Raw genomic sequence first — 16652 nt, forward strand, 5'->3', positions numbered from 1 at the left:
AGAGTGCGTTGGTACAGCCCCTGAGCCAAGGCCCCCTGGAGGTGTACAGGTGACAAATGGGTCATTGTGCTCAGGGGCCAAATGTCTGCGCCCGGGACAGGCTGGGGAGGCTCTGCTCCGTCCCAGACCCCGCCCTGTGGGAGCCCCTAGAATCACACCTCAGGGGGAAGGACAGCAGTCTCCTGGTTTCTGTGAGTTAACAAAGACAGTCCTTGCAGTGGAAACGCCAGGGCTTTGGAAGCTCTGTGCCTGGGGTCAAGGACGTGGCCCAGACCTGCTGTTTACTCCGCTCACTGCCAGAGTCCTTAGCCCAGGACTCAGCTTCTGTTCTGGACCCACTGGATCAGATCCCGCCTGGCCCGAAGCCGGAGCCTGCTCAGGGCGACCTCTCCTCAGCCACGGGGAAGCCCTGTCCTGGCCCCTGTGTCCTCCCCTCACCAGTATCCCCAAACTGAAAAACCATGACCACTGTGCCTTTCACTTTCACTGCCCAGCAAGGGCTCTGTTTCTGGGAAGAGGAGCTTCTAGAATTTCGGTTTCACTTTTCTAGGTCTGGAGTCCCAGTGCCCTACGCTTGAGGCTCCTCCCTTCCCTGTGGTTTGTCAGATTCCTGCCTGAGGAGGGCAGAAGCCAGAGATGATTTAAGTCCTCAGAGTCCTCACAGGAGGCAGACATCCATGGTGAGCTCGGCACAGTTTTCCTGTGTGCAGGCCACGCGAGCCCGGCTGCCCTGACCAGAGGACAGGTGTGGGCAGAAGGTGTTTCCTGTGCTGGGGGCTCCACCGACCACACGTTCAGCTCTTCTAGGAGAAAAGTAGGAGCGGAACTCCAGCACCAGAATTCTGTTTGCAACAAGGAGCTGGTGAGAGAGAAAATATTTTGGAATCAATAGAGGCCTCTGAATCGATAGTTCCATGGGTCTGAGGCTAGAAGGACCTAGATGCTCGATTTGGGGTGTGAGGGATTTAAAAGCTGAGGAGGGGGAGGTGCATGGACAGCTATAAAGCACTCAGACTTCTAAGCGTCTGGACACTTTCACCTCTGTCGCTCACACACAAACTGTCCCCCTTGCATGGCTGAAGGGTCCGGGAGAGACAGCAGGGTCAGTGCATAGGGTCCTGCACTGGGAGCTCCGGGTGCCACATCTAAACCCTCAGTCAGAACACAGCACTGTAACCCAGGCAGAGCTGCCGAGGGGTCTGTACCCCCTGCCCAGCCCTGGGCGCCTCTCCCACCACATCCTGGGTGTGGCCTTTGCCTCTTGGCAGAGAGCTCTGCAGTTAGATAGCATTCTCCTGGAAGCCAGCACTGATCATGCTGTGCTAAGGATTAGACCACCCTTATCTCACAGCCTGTCAGTGACTTTGATCCTTCATTTGGATGTGAGAGCCATGTTAATGGTCCTGCACAGCCACAAGGGTGAGATGAGGATTTCGGTATAGATAGTCTCCTAAGGTAGTCATAGGTATTTCTCACGCTGCCGCCCACTGCTCTCCTACTCCATGAGTGCTCTCTGAATGGCTCTAAGACTTTCTGGGACAGGCGTCTCAGAAAGCGCTCTGCCCCAGCTACCACAACTTAATTGTTAAATAAAAACTAATATTGAACAGAAATCCACTTACATCATAAGGCGATCTGTGGGGTTTGAACAACAGGCATGGATTTTATTTTGTTGAAATGTGCTCAGCACACAGAATTCGGATGTCCACGTGTTCTCTCCCTGCTGTCACTTGGCTCCCACTCTGTCTGCTCGGCTCCTCAGGACCGGTCTCAGGCAGACATCGGCACGCCCTCGTGTGTCCCACACCCTGCTGTCCTCTGAAGCCGCACCTGTGAGGCTGATGTCTCTCCTAGTCGGTCCTCCCCGAGGCCCTGGTTGGGTGTGAATCTCCAGCTCTCAGGCTTACTGGTTCTGTGTTGGCACACCTGCTTCCCAGAGGGCTCTAGGTTCGGGCTGCTTTCCCCGAAGCAGTGGGTTGCAGCAGCCAGATACTCAAGGTTTCCCCTCTCATCTATGGGAAGAAAATTCCTGCGGGCAGTCAGAAGGACTGACATCACACCCCTTAGGGGCTAACAGATCTCTCCCCGGGACTCAGTTCCATGGAGACTGCTTGCATCCCTGGTCAGCTGCACCAAACCAGATCTTGGATGCTTGCCCAGGAACTTCCTCTCTGAAGCTGTTCTTGCTGTGTCCTGTCCTCCTGGGCTTCGGTAGGTCACTTCCAGGATGCCCTGGAGGGTGTATCTGATCCTACACTTGTAGCCGGGGGACCTCTTCAGCCTGTAGGACATCAACTTGACTTGAAGTGTCACTTGGTAGTATAAATCACTAATGTTTTCTCTGCGAGCTTCAGGCCACAGGTCTTCCACATCATCCCTTATATTTGGTCCCGGGCATGTGGCTCCTTCTGGGCCCTGCCTCAGGGTTACATCTACTGTTATCAAAGGCGTGGAAGTGTCAGGGACTCTAGAACCAGGACAATTCCAGCAACATCAGGAAGTGACAGAGGGAGCACCTGCCTTGCCTGACTCCATCCAGCTCCTCAGCCCTTTCTGCAGCCTTTCCTCACACTTTGTCTTCTACCGGTGACGCTCTCTGCACTAATCAGTCCCCTTGTCGCTTCTCTGTGGACCCTTTATACCGGAAGCTGAAGTTTGGTGAGGACTGGGCCACCAGTCAGGTGCGCTGGCTCTTAGAAAGTCCCAAGGTGATAATCTTGCATGTTCTCTCTTTTTTCTATTACTTTAACTTTTAAAGCACTTATACTTTCAGAGAACAATGTAAAGGGGGCCACAGAGTTTTTCCAGGTACTCGCTGTCCCTTCACATGCATAGCCTCACTCATTATCAGCATCCTCCCCGAGTGGCGCATTTCTTACAACAGGTGAACCTACTCTGACACAGCATAAGCAGGTAGTTTAGGACTGGCTGTTGAAGTGGTACATTCAAGGGTCTGCATAATTAACTGTATAATGCCATGTAAGCCCTCTTATAGAATCACATCGTATCGGATGTCCCAGGTACTTTCTCATAGCTGAGACAAAATACCCAACACCAGAATTTGAAGGAGGAAAGGTTTGTTTTGGCTCACAGTGTGTAGAGGTTTGAGTCCATAGCCTGCTGCCTCCACCGCAGGGTGGTATGGCAGAGGGGCACGGCAGGGGACAACTGCTTGGGGGCATGGCGGTCATGGAGCAGTGGGTGACTGAGGGGCGAGGGATTGAGATGGACCCTTCCGGGCCACGTCCCCCGTGCCTCACCTGTCCCCACCAGGCTTCGCCTCTCAACATCACAGTTGGCTGTCAGCACATCAGTGGACTCATCCACTCGTGAGTGCCACGCCTCCACGATCCACTTACCTTCCCAAAGCCACACCTATGAAAGCTTGCGATCTGGGGGGCTCCTAGACACAGCCATAGCAGTCTTTCCCACGCACCCAGAAGACTCGAGCGCATCCCTTTGTACAGAAGGCATTTAGTCCATCTCCAAGAGTTGCCACCGTCCTAAGAGTTTCAGCACTGCTGAAAAGGCTAAGTCCAGAGTCTCCTCTGAGATTCAAGGCAAACTTAGCTGTGAGCCCCTGTAAAAATCAGAAAGAACGTTAAAGGCCTATAACATACACAGGCACAATGGAAACATTCCCATTCCAAAAGGGCCAGATAGGGCCTGGGATGGAGCTCAGTGGTTCCGCTGCCCGCCTCCTAAGCCCAAGGTCCCGAGTTTGATCCCTGGTACCAAAAAACAAAAAACAAAACCAAAAGGGAGAGATAGGGGAATAGAAAGGAATGGACAGCAGCAAGACTGACAGCCAGCAGAGCAAACATCAAATCCTCAGGTTCCAAGTGCAGCACCCAGGGCCAGCTGTGGAGAGATGTGAGCTCCAGCAGGCTCGGGGGCCCTGCCCTCGTGGCTTCTCTCTTGCCCTGGCTGTGGTCACTCCCAGAGCTTTCCTCAGACACTGCGTGTTCCTGCTTTTCCAGCTTCCTGGGGTCTCCTCTGCGCTTTCACCCTCACTCTCACAGCTTCACACACTGCCGTCTGGGCCATACTGCATGGCCTCACAGGCCTTTTTCTGCAATCTGGATGGAAGCCTTCCTGACCTCACAACTCTTACATTCTCTGTGCACCTAAACCCAGCCTGAGTCAGTGCTGCCAAGGTCTGCCCAGCTGGAGCAGAGCCAATCGGTCCCTTTTGCCTCTCGCTGCTGGGTGCAGAGGTCCCCGGGTGCCTGGTGGCGGATCCTGGTGAGCTGAGGGCTGTAGAATCCATTTCCATCCCGTAGGCCGCCGACACTCTGCCTTGGGCTCTCTTGAAAGCAAAGCCTTTCCCTCTTCCACCCTTGAGTCTGTGAAGGGTGGGCTCTTTCAAATTCCTCCCATGCCCTCATGGAGAACTTTGTATTGTGTTGTACCTCAGTTCATCAAGGCTTTTGTTTGCAGACAACTTGATTTGGAAACAGAAGCATTTGGAAAAATTTTGTTTTCGCTTGTAAACTCTGCATGGGATGACAAACATGACCAAGGCCATCTTTCCCCCATGAACAGCAATGCAGCCGTCTTTTCCAGAACTGTGGAATGAATTCAGTTCATGAACCGAGGTAACACTGTACTTGGTTCTTTTTAATGCCAATCTTTTTAGCAAATAAGCTCACCTCCGCTCCCTCTTTGCAGGCTTCAAATTTATAGGAGCGTCTTTGCTGGAGAAGCTCACAACATTTAAACTCATTCTGCTGGGCCTTTTACTCTTGATTCTCAGAGCTGGCTAAAAGCCCCAATAGTACCCATGCCACCACCTCAACCTTAGCCTTGAAATTTCCTCCCCTGGATTAATTAGTCCACCACCCGTTAATCTCAGTCTCCTGCACATTTTCAGGACAGGATAAAAATGACACGGCCTGGAGTAGACATGCCAGTGGAGTCCTTGTTCTCCACTGAAACACCCCAGCCTGGTCTTTTTCCTTTTTTTTTTTTTTTTTTTGGTACCAGGGATTGAACTTGGGCCCTTGCACTTGCACAGCAGGTGGCAAACCCACTGAGCTAAATCCCTGGCCCAAGCCTAGTCTTTTTCATTGGCTCTCTTATCAGTATTCTGCCCTTCTGGACTCAGCAGAATCTCCCATCAAGCTTGGTTTACACAGTTCTAGGGCTGTTTCTCCAGCCAGCGTCTCCAAACCTTTCCCAGCTCCTCCCAAGCCCAATTCCAAAGCTTCTATAACACATGAGCAGGTCCTGTCACAGTAACCACCACACTTCTGTGGCACCAAAATCTGTCCTAGCTGCTTCCTCATCACTGAGACACAGTACCTGGGACACAACTCAAAGGAGGAAAGTTTTACCTTGACACACACTTTGTGGAGGTTTTAGTCCATAGTCCACTGGCGCCAGGCAGGGTGGAATGGCACAGGGGAAAGAGCTCGGGACATGGCAGTCCATGGTCCAAATAACCCACGTCCCCTGAACAGTCTTTATCTCCCAGAGTCACATGTGTCTGTAAACACAACAGTCCACTGAGGAGTAAAACTCCCCTCAATCCAATCACCACCCAAACCCCCACCTATGATCACGTGAAGCTTTGGAGGAATATCTAGATATAAACTGTAACAGTAAGTATTTTCAGTACCCTAGAATCCCTCTAGGTTGTGCATTTTCACTCCCACCAAACCCTGGCAACCACCGGTATTTCAACTTTTTCACCTGTTTCCGTAATTGCCTTTTCCACAATCTCATAGAACTGGAATCATTCAATATGTAGTCTTTTGACTTCTTTCATATAGAAATACGCCTATAAGGTTTAGCTTCCTTCAAATGTTTTCATGGTTTCACGCCTCATTTCTCTAGTCTGCTAAATAGTATTCTGCTGTCCAGCACAACACCATCCTATTAAACAGTTCACCTACTGAACGACATCCTAGGTGATTTCAAAGTCTGGTAATAATGAATAAAGCTTCTAGAAATGCTGACCTGCAAGTTTTTGTGTAAAGAAAAGTTTGCAAATATTTTGTGTAAATATCAAGAAGGCTGAATGCTAAGCATGTTTGTTTTGTAAAAATTTGCAAAACTGTCTTGCATAGAGGATGTACCATTTTGAATTTCCACCTGCAGTGGAGAAGTGTCCTGCCGTCCCACATCCTTCCCAGCATTTCTTGCTGTCATTGTCCAGACTGCTGCCATTGCGATGGAGCTATAGCGGTTTCTCGCCATTATTTTCCTTTGTATTTCCCTCACAGCATATGAGGCAGCGTGCATTTAGGCTTCTGCATCTTCTCTGGTGAGGTGTGTACTAAAGTCCTTGTCCCGATTTTTAATCGTGTTGCTTATTTTCTCATTGTTCAGTTTTAGAGATCTCTGTTTTGTACTATAGACCTTTATCAAGTGAGTGTTTTCATTTTTTTTAATTTGCAGTGCAGGAGACTGAATCCAGAGCATTCCCACTGAGCCACATCCCCGGCCCTATATTTTTGATTTTGAGACAAGGTCTCGTAAGTTTCTCAGACTGGACTTGAACTTCCCATCTCTTTGCCTCAGCCTCCCACGGTGCTGCGATCACAGGTGTACACCGCCACCCCCAGGGCACTTGCAAATATGTTTTGCCAATCAGTGAGCCATCTTTCATTCTCTTGGTACTGTCCTTTATAAAGAATTTTTTTCATTTTGGCAAAGTCCACCTCATCACTTATATCTGTCATGCATGGTTTGGAATTGTATCTCAAAACATCGCCATACATTCTTCTTGAAATGTTACAGTTTTGCCCGTAATACATAAGTCTATGAGCCGACTTGATTTTTGTGAAGAAAGTCGGCTCCACACCTCTGCACCCGCTGACCTGTGGATGTGGTGCAGCGCTTCTCCTGAAGACTCTCTGTGCTTTATGGCTCTCCTTTGCATCTCTGTCTCAGATCGGTGGACTGTGTGTGGCTGTATTTCTGGGCTCTCCTCGGCTCCACTGGTCCATCTCTCTCTCCTTTCACACTGCCCGTCTCACTGTCTTGATGCGCGTAGCTGTGTAGTGAAGCCAAGCATCGCTGTCACACTAGAGGTCAGAAGCGGTTTAGTGATGGTCCATCTACTGCAGCCTTTTCAGATGGCCACCAGGAGGAAACATGATTTTCCTAACAAGAAAAATAGCTAAAACAATGTAAACAAAGTGTAAGGGCCAGGAAAGTGGGATGGAAACACAGACCTTGCAGTTCATGAAGCATTCCCAAAGGAGCCGGGGTGTCCAAGGCAAAGAAAGAGCCTGGGTGGGGCTGAGTTTGCAGCCAGCCCAGGAGCCCCTGGCAACGCCTGTGAACAGAAAGGGAAGATTTTTGCCCATTATAACATGGCCCTGGGGATGAGTCTGCTTTGTCTTAAGGGAAAATCCAAGGTCTTCCCTGCAGAGTTAACTTTGGCCTTCTCCTTGTGTCCTTCCTCTAGTGCCCTCGACTGCTCACAGCCATGGGCCAGATCTTCTCCTCCACATCTTCCAATACACAGAATGGTGATTTAGCCTCCAGTTTTGATGAGTATTTCAAAAATTTCAAGATGGAAAGTAAAATCCTCTCAGAGGAAATTCACACTTTGATTGAATACCACCTGAGGCGGGGAGATGTTCAGAAAGCAGTTTCTGTGATCAGTGCTGCACTGAAAGACATAGAGAATGCTCCGCTGAGCATCGCGGTGACAGGGGAGAGTGGAACAGGAAAATCCAGTCTGATAAATGCCCTGCGGGGCGTGGGGCATGAAGAAGAAGGTGCAGCTGCCACTGGGCCAACGGAGACCACCATGGTCAGAACTGAATACAAACACCCAGTGTTTCCCAGTGTGTCCATATGGGACCTGCCTGGCCTTGGGTCCACCACCTTCCCTCCCAAAACATATCTGGAGGAAGTAAAGTTTGCTGAGTATGACTTTTTCCTGGTCGTTTCTGCCACACGCTTCAAAGATAATGATGCAAAATTAGCCCAAGCCATTGCAAAAATGAATAAGAAATTCTATTTTGTTCGAACAAAAATCGATAATGAATTAAACAGTGAGCAAAGAACTAAACCTACAACCTTTAATAAGGAAGACGTCCTGCAAAAAATGCACAAAGACTGTCTGACACAGTTGCAGAGGGCTAATGTGACTGCTGTTCAAGTCTTCTTAGTTTCCAGCCTTGATAGGTCTGACTACGACTTCCCTGAGTTGGAGAATACCCTTCTGAGGGACCTGCCAGCTCACAAGCGTCACATCTTCATGCTGTGCCTGCCCAGCGTTACGGAAGCTGCCATTGATCAGAAGCGAGATTCCCTGAAGCAGAAGGTCTGGCTGGAGGCCCTGAAGGCTGGAGTATGGGCAGCCATCCCTCTCATGGGCCTCTTCAGTGACAATGATATTGGGAAGCTGCAGGAGACCTTAACCCGCTACAGGTCTTACTTTGGGCTGGATGACGCATCACTAGAACAGATGGCCAGGGAGCTGCATGTGTCTGTGGAGCACCTGAAGGCAAACCTTCAGTCTCCTCACTTGCTGTCAGCGGAGACCAAGGAATCCTTATGGGAAATGTTGAAACAGTACATTGAGAAGGTTCTTTCAGTCATGATAGGACCCATCGGTCTTGGCCTTTACTTTACAAAGACCTTTTACTTGCATTATTATTTCCTTGAGACTGTGGCAAGTGATGCGAAAGCTCTCCTTAAGAAAGAAGATCTCTTTGGTGACTCTGTGGGCTCTGAGGAGGGCTACAGCAAATAGGGAAAGTGAGGGCCGACAATTTTGTAACTTTGCCTTGAAAGAAGCCAGTGTCTTAGAAATCATATGAGAACAGAGTGTCATGAACTTTGTTAACAGGACACAGTTGTCAGTTTTATCTGTACCACAACAAGGAGTTACTGCTATGGAGGAGAGGGGGATGTGGGTGAAACGGCCCAAGCCTGGCCCAAGGTTTGTGGTTCGATCCCCCCATGTGGATGAGGCGGGGCTTTCTTTTCGGGAGGTGGCTGAACCTGGAATGGGTGATGCTGGGATTCAGGAGTGTGATTACTAAACCACTACATGTGAGTGATTAGTTTGGCACCACCCTAATCCTGGGAGTCTGGATGGGGTAAAAGAGGCAGGAAGACGCTGGTAAGATCTCTCGTTGCTTTTCCTGTCTTCTGCTGCCATGAGCTGTTGCCCCTCTGCCGCCCTGCTTAGAGCCAGCCGATTATGGACTGAAACCTCTATGGACTGTGAGCCAAATAAACCTTTCCCCTTTAACTCTGGGTGTCGGGTATTTTGTCTCAGCAATGAGAGAAAAGTCACCAACACAGCTGGGAAGGACTTGTTTTTCTTTAAGTCCTGTTTCATTAGTGGAAGGGATGATTCTGGATAGAGAGGCAGGGATAGATAAGGTCACAGTGCAACTGAAATAAATGCTCGGTTAACCCTAAAGCATGCTAAGGAACACAGTAATTATTTTGAAAACTGGTATATGAGGCAGTGGTTGAGCATTCATCCCGCTTTTTATGTGGAACTAATGAGCTTGCTTTTCCTGTGCAGACTGCTGAGTAACCAAACTATTGATGAGAACTTTCTCTTGTATTATCTTTCCACCAATAAATGCAGAAGAAAAGATGCAATTAAAATGTTAACATTTCCCAAGGCCTAAAGACGTAATTGTCTATGGCCAAACGCATCTAATTGTATATTTTTGTGTGTTAATTATACTGCAGTAAAATTGGGGCAGCCAGACATGTTGGCACACACCTGTATTCTAAGGATTCTGTGAGGCTGAGGCAGGAAAATCGCAAGTTTGAGCCCTGCCTTGGCATCTTAGTGACTTAGCTAAACCCTGTCTCCAAGTAAAAAAAAAATGTAAGTGCCAGGGATATAGTTCAGAGCAAAGGCCCTGTGTTCAGTACTCTGTGTGGAAGGAAAATTTTTTAAAAATTAAAAATAATCTAGGTAATGAGCACCTGACTGCTAACAAACAGCCCCAAGCAGGTATTATGAGCCCCCAGGGAGTACAAAACAGCAGTAAGGCCTTTGCACACGCTCCCTTTGCACAGGGAGAGGGCCCTTAGGGATTCCAGTCCTTTGGGGCCGGGGCAGGGTGAGAAGGCAGAAGTCCCCCCAGCCCATGTGCTCGGTGCGTGAAGCCCCCCGACACAAACCTCTGCCTGGGGCTGAGCTGTCTCACCCAGGTTCCGGTCTCTGCTCCGTTCCAGGGAAGTGGCGGGCGCTGGCCCAGCGTCCAGGGAGCCCCTACATGAGCCCCCATCTCACCACCCCAGGGTGAGTCTCGTTTTTGAACTGTGCTGCACGCTGCCCCAGCACACTTCCCCCAGGTGACGCCAACAGTCACTAGTCATGGAGCTGCTTTACCCCAACAATGTGCCTTCCTTCGGGGTTTAATTTTTTATTTTTATCAGTACAAGTTTGCAAAACATAGTGATCACATGCAACTTGGAGAGTTGGTACATGTACCTAGCACACTTTAAATCTTTTTACTTCCCTGGGTTTGACGAGACCTGTTTCAAACACAGCTGAATCCCCATGCATAAAGCCTAGGAATACATGGGAAAGGGTTTTCAGGCTTCCACCTCTGTCAGTAAAGCTCCTGGCTCCCTGCCTGCCGTGCTGAGGTCTGGCTTAGGCCCTGGAGACTGCAGCAGGCCTGGGTGGACCAGGGCTTCTGCTCTCAGAGGCCTGGGCACCACTCTGGAGGGCTCGGGGTATCGCCCGGTGCTCATGAGGGTTTTTCCTTTGAAAACCCTGATTCATCTCTTAACTGCAGGGTGCAATGAAATGTTACTGTTGGTTTAAGTGAAGCAATATAGGGCAGAAAATCAAGCTGCTGCTGAGAGAACAGGGCCAGGGCCAAATGCTCCAGGGGACTTCTCCCGAGTGTGCTGGAGATGCACCTCATGGATGGGGCACTTGCCCCGTCAGGGTTTGTCCCTTTGGGGCTCATTCTGCCTCCCTGACAGCTGTGTGACGCTCACCTTACAGCGCCCCTGGTCCTTCCCAGCCTCCCTTCCTGTACCTCGCTCTCAGTGCACTGGGAGGAACCTCCCGCATGAAGGCTGCTTCCGAATCCTTCCCAGGGTCTTGGGTAGGGGCATAGACATGGGCAGGGACACACACACACACACACACACACACACACAAAGTGCTATAAAACTGAGTTTTCCATTATTTTGACACAATTTCTATTCTGCTGCATTTCATTCTGTTACTTTAGCAGTTAGTTTAAGCCACTTCGTTTTACAGCTTCAAAAATGGTCATGTCTTCATGATTATAATCAAAAGGCAGATTCTATGTTGGTGGTATCATCAGATTCATGTATCATGCATACCACCCACACCTCCTCCTGCCCTCAAATGTCCAGCTGAAGGGCTGGCATCTATTAACAGGACACCGTGGGACTCCTGAGGCCCAGCACAAGCCCGTGCCCTGAGTTTCCTGAGTCAGGAACCTCTGATGGAGGTCTGAGCCCAAAGGTCGAGATTACTTCCTCATCACCAAAGTTCCTGTGAGCCACTCAGTTAGAAGGGCTGGCCATGGCGGGCTTACTGAACTTCCTTCTCCATCCAAAGAGGTAGAAATTTTACAACATGAAGAACTGAGAGTGCTGATTTTCTTCCTTTCACAGAAAGAACTGTGAAATAATGCCTACCTCCTTCTCATACTGCTCCTTTACCCGCAATTATAAAATCTGAATTAGAACCAAAATGATACAGAGCTTGTTTAACCAAGTTTACAAATGTGGTAAGAGTGGTGAGCTCATTGCTTAAGTTTGTCAAAAACATCAACACAAGGAGGAAACCAATCTAATGAAAAAGGTTCTTAATCTTTCTGTAATGTTATCAAGACAAGAACTGTGATCAAATCATGACAACTAAAGACAATTTCCTTTCATCATTGAAACTTTTAATGACCATATTTTTAATTAGAATTTTTAAAAAATTCCCAGTCCATTAAATATGACAGATCTAATGTGCTACAAACTAGACTGAAATTCCTTTTTCATTCCATTCTTACCCTTTTACTGTGTCCTCTTAGGTCTCTACTCCTCACCATGGATTTTGTCTTTGGCCTATCTCACTGTTCTGATGACATTTGTGTCCTCACACAATCTCAGTCGGAAGGCTGCACAGTGCAGTCTGGTGCATATGAGTAAGTCAATTTCTCACTCAAGGGTGTTTTTCCATTTTGTTTTGTTGTTGTTGTTCCATTTCCAAAGGTAGCCTTAACCCAGGCTGAGACACCCACAGGAGAGAAGGGAAGGTCTGGGGATTTAGCTCAGTGGTTCCAGCGCCTGCCTTGCAAGTGCAAGGTCCCAAGTTCGATCCTCGATACCAAAAAAAAAAAAAAAGAAGGGAAAGGTGTCTGGTATCTTGCTAATCATCACAGTTTTCTTCTTCCCAATAAGGAATGATTCTGCTTCTGGTCATTCACAAATGGGCTATGACCTGACCCACAATGGTGGAATTCTCTGTAGGTCACTTTTATGACTCCTTGATGATAGCCCTTTCTCTGTTGTTGAAGGCTCTTGATGAAAACTTCTCCTAATGCCCACTTCTTAAATGTCAGGCATGCTCTGTGCTGCTGACTCCATTGGCTCTGAGGCCTCCCTTCACAGAAGTCCTCCTGGATACAGAGTACTGAAGATGACTCAGGGAGGCCCTGTCTCAAGATAAATAAAAAGGGGGCTAGGATGTAGCATGTAGCTCATAGCAAAGGTCCTCAGTGAGTGCATCAGTCCTGGGCTTTTCTTAGTTGGGAAGTTTTTTATTGCTGCTTCAATTTCTTTGCTTGTTATTGGGCTTTTAAAAGTTGTTTTCCAGTACCGGTAATTGAACTCAGGACCTTGCACTTACAAGGCAGGTGCAGTGCCACTGATAAGGGCCCATCTTTGCTTGTTATTGGATTTTTCAGAATTTTTATGTCTTCTTTGATCAGTTTTGGTAATTTGTATGTGTCTAGGAATCTGTCCATTTCTTCAAGATTTTCTAATTTGTTGGAGTACAATTTTTAATAGTAGCTACTATCTTCTAGATTTTGGTAATATCCATTGTGATTTCACCTTTTTCTTTTCCTTTTTTTTGAGACAAGTTCTCACCACATAGTTCAGGTTGGCCTTGAACTCATTATGTAGCCCAGGCTGGCCTCCAACTCATGATCTTACTCCCTGAGCCTCCAAGTGCTGGGATTACGGGCTGCACCACCACGCCCAGCTTTCCCTTTTCATTTCTAATTACATTGGTGTGAGTCTTTTCTTTCTTTTGGTAAGTCTTGGTAAGGGTTTATCTACTTTGTTTATTCTTTCAAAGAATCAGTTGTTGAATTCACTGATTCTTTGTATTTTTGTCTCAATTTTATTAATTTCCACTTTGATTTTTGTGATTTCCCTCCTTAAAGTAGGTTTGAGTTTGGATTGTTGTTGAGTACCTTGAGATTCATCATTAAGTTATTTATCTGAGCTTTTTCTGTGTTTCTAACATGAATTTGACTGTAATAAGCTTCCTGCTTAGGACTTCTTTCATTTTGTCCCAGAGGTTCAGTGTGTTGTACTGGCTTTGCTGTTTGAGTCCAGAAATTGTTTAATTTCTCCCTTGACTCCTTCTGTGACCCACTGATTGCTCAGAAATGTATTACTGAACTTCCAGGAGTTTATAAATTTCTGTGGTTTGTTTTGTGATTGATTTCTAGTTTCAATCCGCAATGGTCTGAGAGTATATGCTACAGTGATATCAATTCTTTTGTATTTATTGAAGCAGGCTTTATGGACTTGCATGTGGTCTGTTTTGGAGAATGTTCCATGTACTGCTAAGAAGAGTGTGTATTCTGGGGTAGTAGGTACACCGCTCTGTAGATATCTATCAAGTCCATCTCTTCTAACGTGTGCTTCAGCTCCGACATTTCTTTTCAGTGTTTTCAGTTGATCCCTGTCCTTGTGAAAGTGAGATGTTGAGGTCGCCCACTATAATTATGTTGCTTTTATTGGGACACCTTAGACGTCCAGTCTTAGAAGATACTGCAGTGCGAAGACTACACATACGCTGCACCCTAAAGTGTGCCTCTCTCTAGAGCACCCACACTATTTTTCCTGTGTAACCCTTTAATTCCGCCCAGTAAACCCACCTGTGCCTCTCACCAAAATGTCCTGAATTTGTTTTGTGATAAGAGGCAATGAAACTACTCCGTGGAGGACAAACTGATGTCCCCACCTCCTCAGATCCTGTGACATTTCCTCCATGGAGGCATACTTTAAGTTATATTCTACTACTGTGTTGGTGTAAAATATGAATATAGGGCTGGGGATTTAGCTCAGTGGTTCTGCCGCCTGCTGCACAAGCGCAAGGACCCGAGTTTGAGCCCCGGTACCAAAATAAATAAATAAATAAATAAATAAATAAAATATGAATATAACCCAGGTTGGGTTCATTATATACTAATTATTTTAGTTTCTTCTGCTGTTAAGAGAAACTAACACCAAAGTATTCAATGAGCCCCAAAACTAACAGGGCCCTCAGTGGTACACCTACTATGCTGGAGAAATAACTCTGTTGTGATACCATGCTGTTCTAAAACTTACAGTAGTGAACAAAACAGGGCTTGCCTTCATGGAGCTTGCATTCCAGTTAGTGAGAGACAATAAATAAAATTAGTACATTTGGCCTGCAAGGTAGTTCTACGTGCAAAGAAAAAAATAAGGCTGAGAATGGGAATGGGGAAGGCTGGCAACTTAAAATAGACATGGAAGGCTTCACGGGGAAAGTCTCACTTGGGGGGAAGACCATGGACACGGAAAGCCTGTAACAAACCTAGCACATCACTGTAAAAAGTGCAATTGAGAATGGGAATTGGCACCGAAAAAAATCCCAGCATCCCTCCTTAAAGGTAGCCCAACAAATTACGTATTTCCAGCCGAAGAGCAAAGGCCTCAGGACAAGTACCTGCTGCAGCAGTCTCCATTTTGCTTCCTGGCACCAATGTAGGATAAATCCGCTCTTCCTACATCACATCCTTTTCCAAAATGTCAGGCCAGATGCCAGTGCTCTTCACTTATGAAGGAAGAGCCCAGGGAGCCAAGTGGCAGGGGAAGGAGAGTAGTGAGAGCCAAGCAAGGTCGGGACCTAGAGGCCAGCTTTGCCCTCATCAAAGATGGCGGCCGAGCATGGTTGCACTGAGTGGTGCACACGGGGAAGGGTCCGTCAATTCTGCTACAGCAATTCTACTCCTCGAGATTTGCCCCAGAGAAACTTGGACATGTGCTGCAAGGGGATAGAGGTAAGAGGGCCCACAACAACTGTCAGTCCTGAGTCCTTTGAAAACAAATGGGACAAAGCAAACAGGCTGCTTTTAACAAATAATAGCAGCTTCTCAGTAAATAGGGCAAATGGACTCAAAAGGAAGTACACAACCCCCCTGGAACCAAGGAGTCCAGTAACTGTGTACACACCTGAGCAGGCCGGCCCTGGACGTCTAAGACATGAATATTTCACCCCAGATGCCTTAGCCCCTTCAAAACCAATATAAGCCTAATTCCTTTCCCAGTTGCTAATATCTCTCTCCCCATCCACACACAGATTTGATAAACTCAGCTTTTCCCAGCCAGCTGCTAAAATTTCCTGATTTTTAGTCTCTGTTTACTGGAATAAACTTTTCTTTTTCTCACAACAAAGAGCCTGGTTTTTGACGAGTGTATTCTTTATGATAGATAATAACCTTCCTTGTAATTAAGGGAAAAAAACTGGAAATGGAAGCCAGGAATGATAACACAGGACTGTATTCCCAGCTCATAGGAGGCTGAGGTAGGAGGATGATTCCAAGTTGGAGTCCAACCTGAGCTATATAATGAGTTCAAGGCTCTCCTGAGCTACATAACAAGTCCCTATGTCAGCAATCAGGAAACAACTCAAACACCCATGGGATAGTGACTTAGTCAGTCAGGAACACAGTGAATTGCTGTGAGCAGCACCAGTGAATTACAGGCATCAATTTCAATGAATCTTTCCAACATAATGCTGAGGGAGAAAAAAGGTAAACCACCGCCGAAAGCAGAAAATAAACTTTATAAAGTTCAAAAAAGCAAAAGTAAACAGTATATTCTCTTACACATACACACATACACGGTAACTATAAAGGAGAGTGAGGAGACAATAAAAATTCGTCACAGTGTGTCACCTCCGGTACGGAGGACGAGGGTCCCTGGGGGAGGGCTCCTGAGCTTCTCAGACTGCTGTCTAGTTCCTTCTCTCTTCCCAGTACTGGAGATTGAACCCAGGCCCTTGTGCCTGCCAGGCAAGCGCTCTGCCACAGGGCTGCACCTCCACTCCTGCCTTCTATTTATTGGTAAAATAAGAGCTCATTTTATTATTTTTGTCCTTTACACATGTATTCATACATGCATCTACGTGAGCATTTTTCACTTTATCAAACACAGAGTTTCATAATGAAACATCTTAATCCAAACTGTCCCTCAACAACCTGGCCCCAGTGTGTGAGAGCCACCCTGGTGCCTCAGCCTGGAGGGAGAGAGGCAGCGGATGCGGGACTCAGAGTCTGCCTGACTGGGGGATTTTCCAACGACAGGTGGAAGCATGCTCGGGGCAGCAGCAAGGCCGGGTGGAGTCCCATCATGTCGGCCCCAAGGAGGGCGTGTACGCTGATGAGGGTAAAAGTGGCTTCATCCAAGCCAAA

General features: G+C 47.5%; 1 protein-coding gene across 3 annotated transcripts; it reads left to right on the plus strand.

Annotated features, from left to right (window-relative positions):
- Window positions 1-552: 552 nt before the first annotated feature.
- LOC101708940 (interferon-gamma-inducible GTPase 10-like) lies at window positions 553-9220 on the plus strand. Of its 3 annotated transcripts, none has more exons than XR_002388409.2 (3): window positions 553-862; window positions 4441-4598; window positions 6403-7410. XR_002388409.2 is itself a non-coding variant. In XM_021242017.2 (3 exons), the coding sequence occupies exon 3, from the start codon at window positions 7439-7441 to the stop codon at window positions 8714-8716; it is 1278 nt and encodes a 425-aa protein (XP_021097676.1). In that variant the 5' UTR covers window positions 579-862; window positions 4441-4598; window positions 7418-7438; the 3' UTR covers window positions 8717-9220. The 3 variants fall into 3 exon arrangements, 2 of the variants coding, with proteins under 2 accessions (XP_021097676.1, XP_004836735.1); XM_021242017.2 differs by lacking the exon at window positions 6403-7410 and adding an exon at window positions 7418-9220 and having other exon boundaries at window positions 579-862; XM_004836678.3 differs by lacking the exons at window positions 4441-4598; window positions 6403-7410 and adding an exon at window positions 7418-9220 and having other exon boundaries at window positions 579-862.
- The last annotated feature ends 7432 nt before the right edge of the window (window positions 9221-16652 follow it).

This window comes from Heterocephalus glaber, unplaced genomic scaffold, assembly GCF_053883595.1.
Source record: "Heterocephalus glaber isolate CG9 unplaced genomic scaffold, H.glaber_assembly_v1.0 deba00001606, whole genome shotgun sequence".
NCBI classification, from domain to species: Eukaryota; Metazoa; Chordata; class Mammalia; order Rodentia; family Bathyergidae; genus Heterocephalus; species Heterocephalus glaber.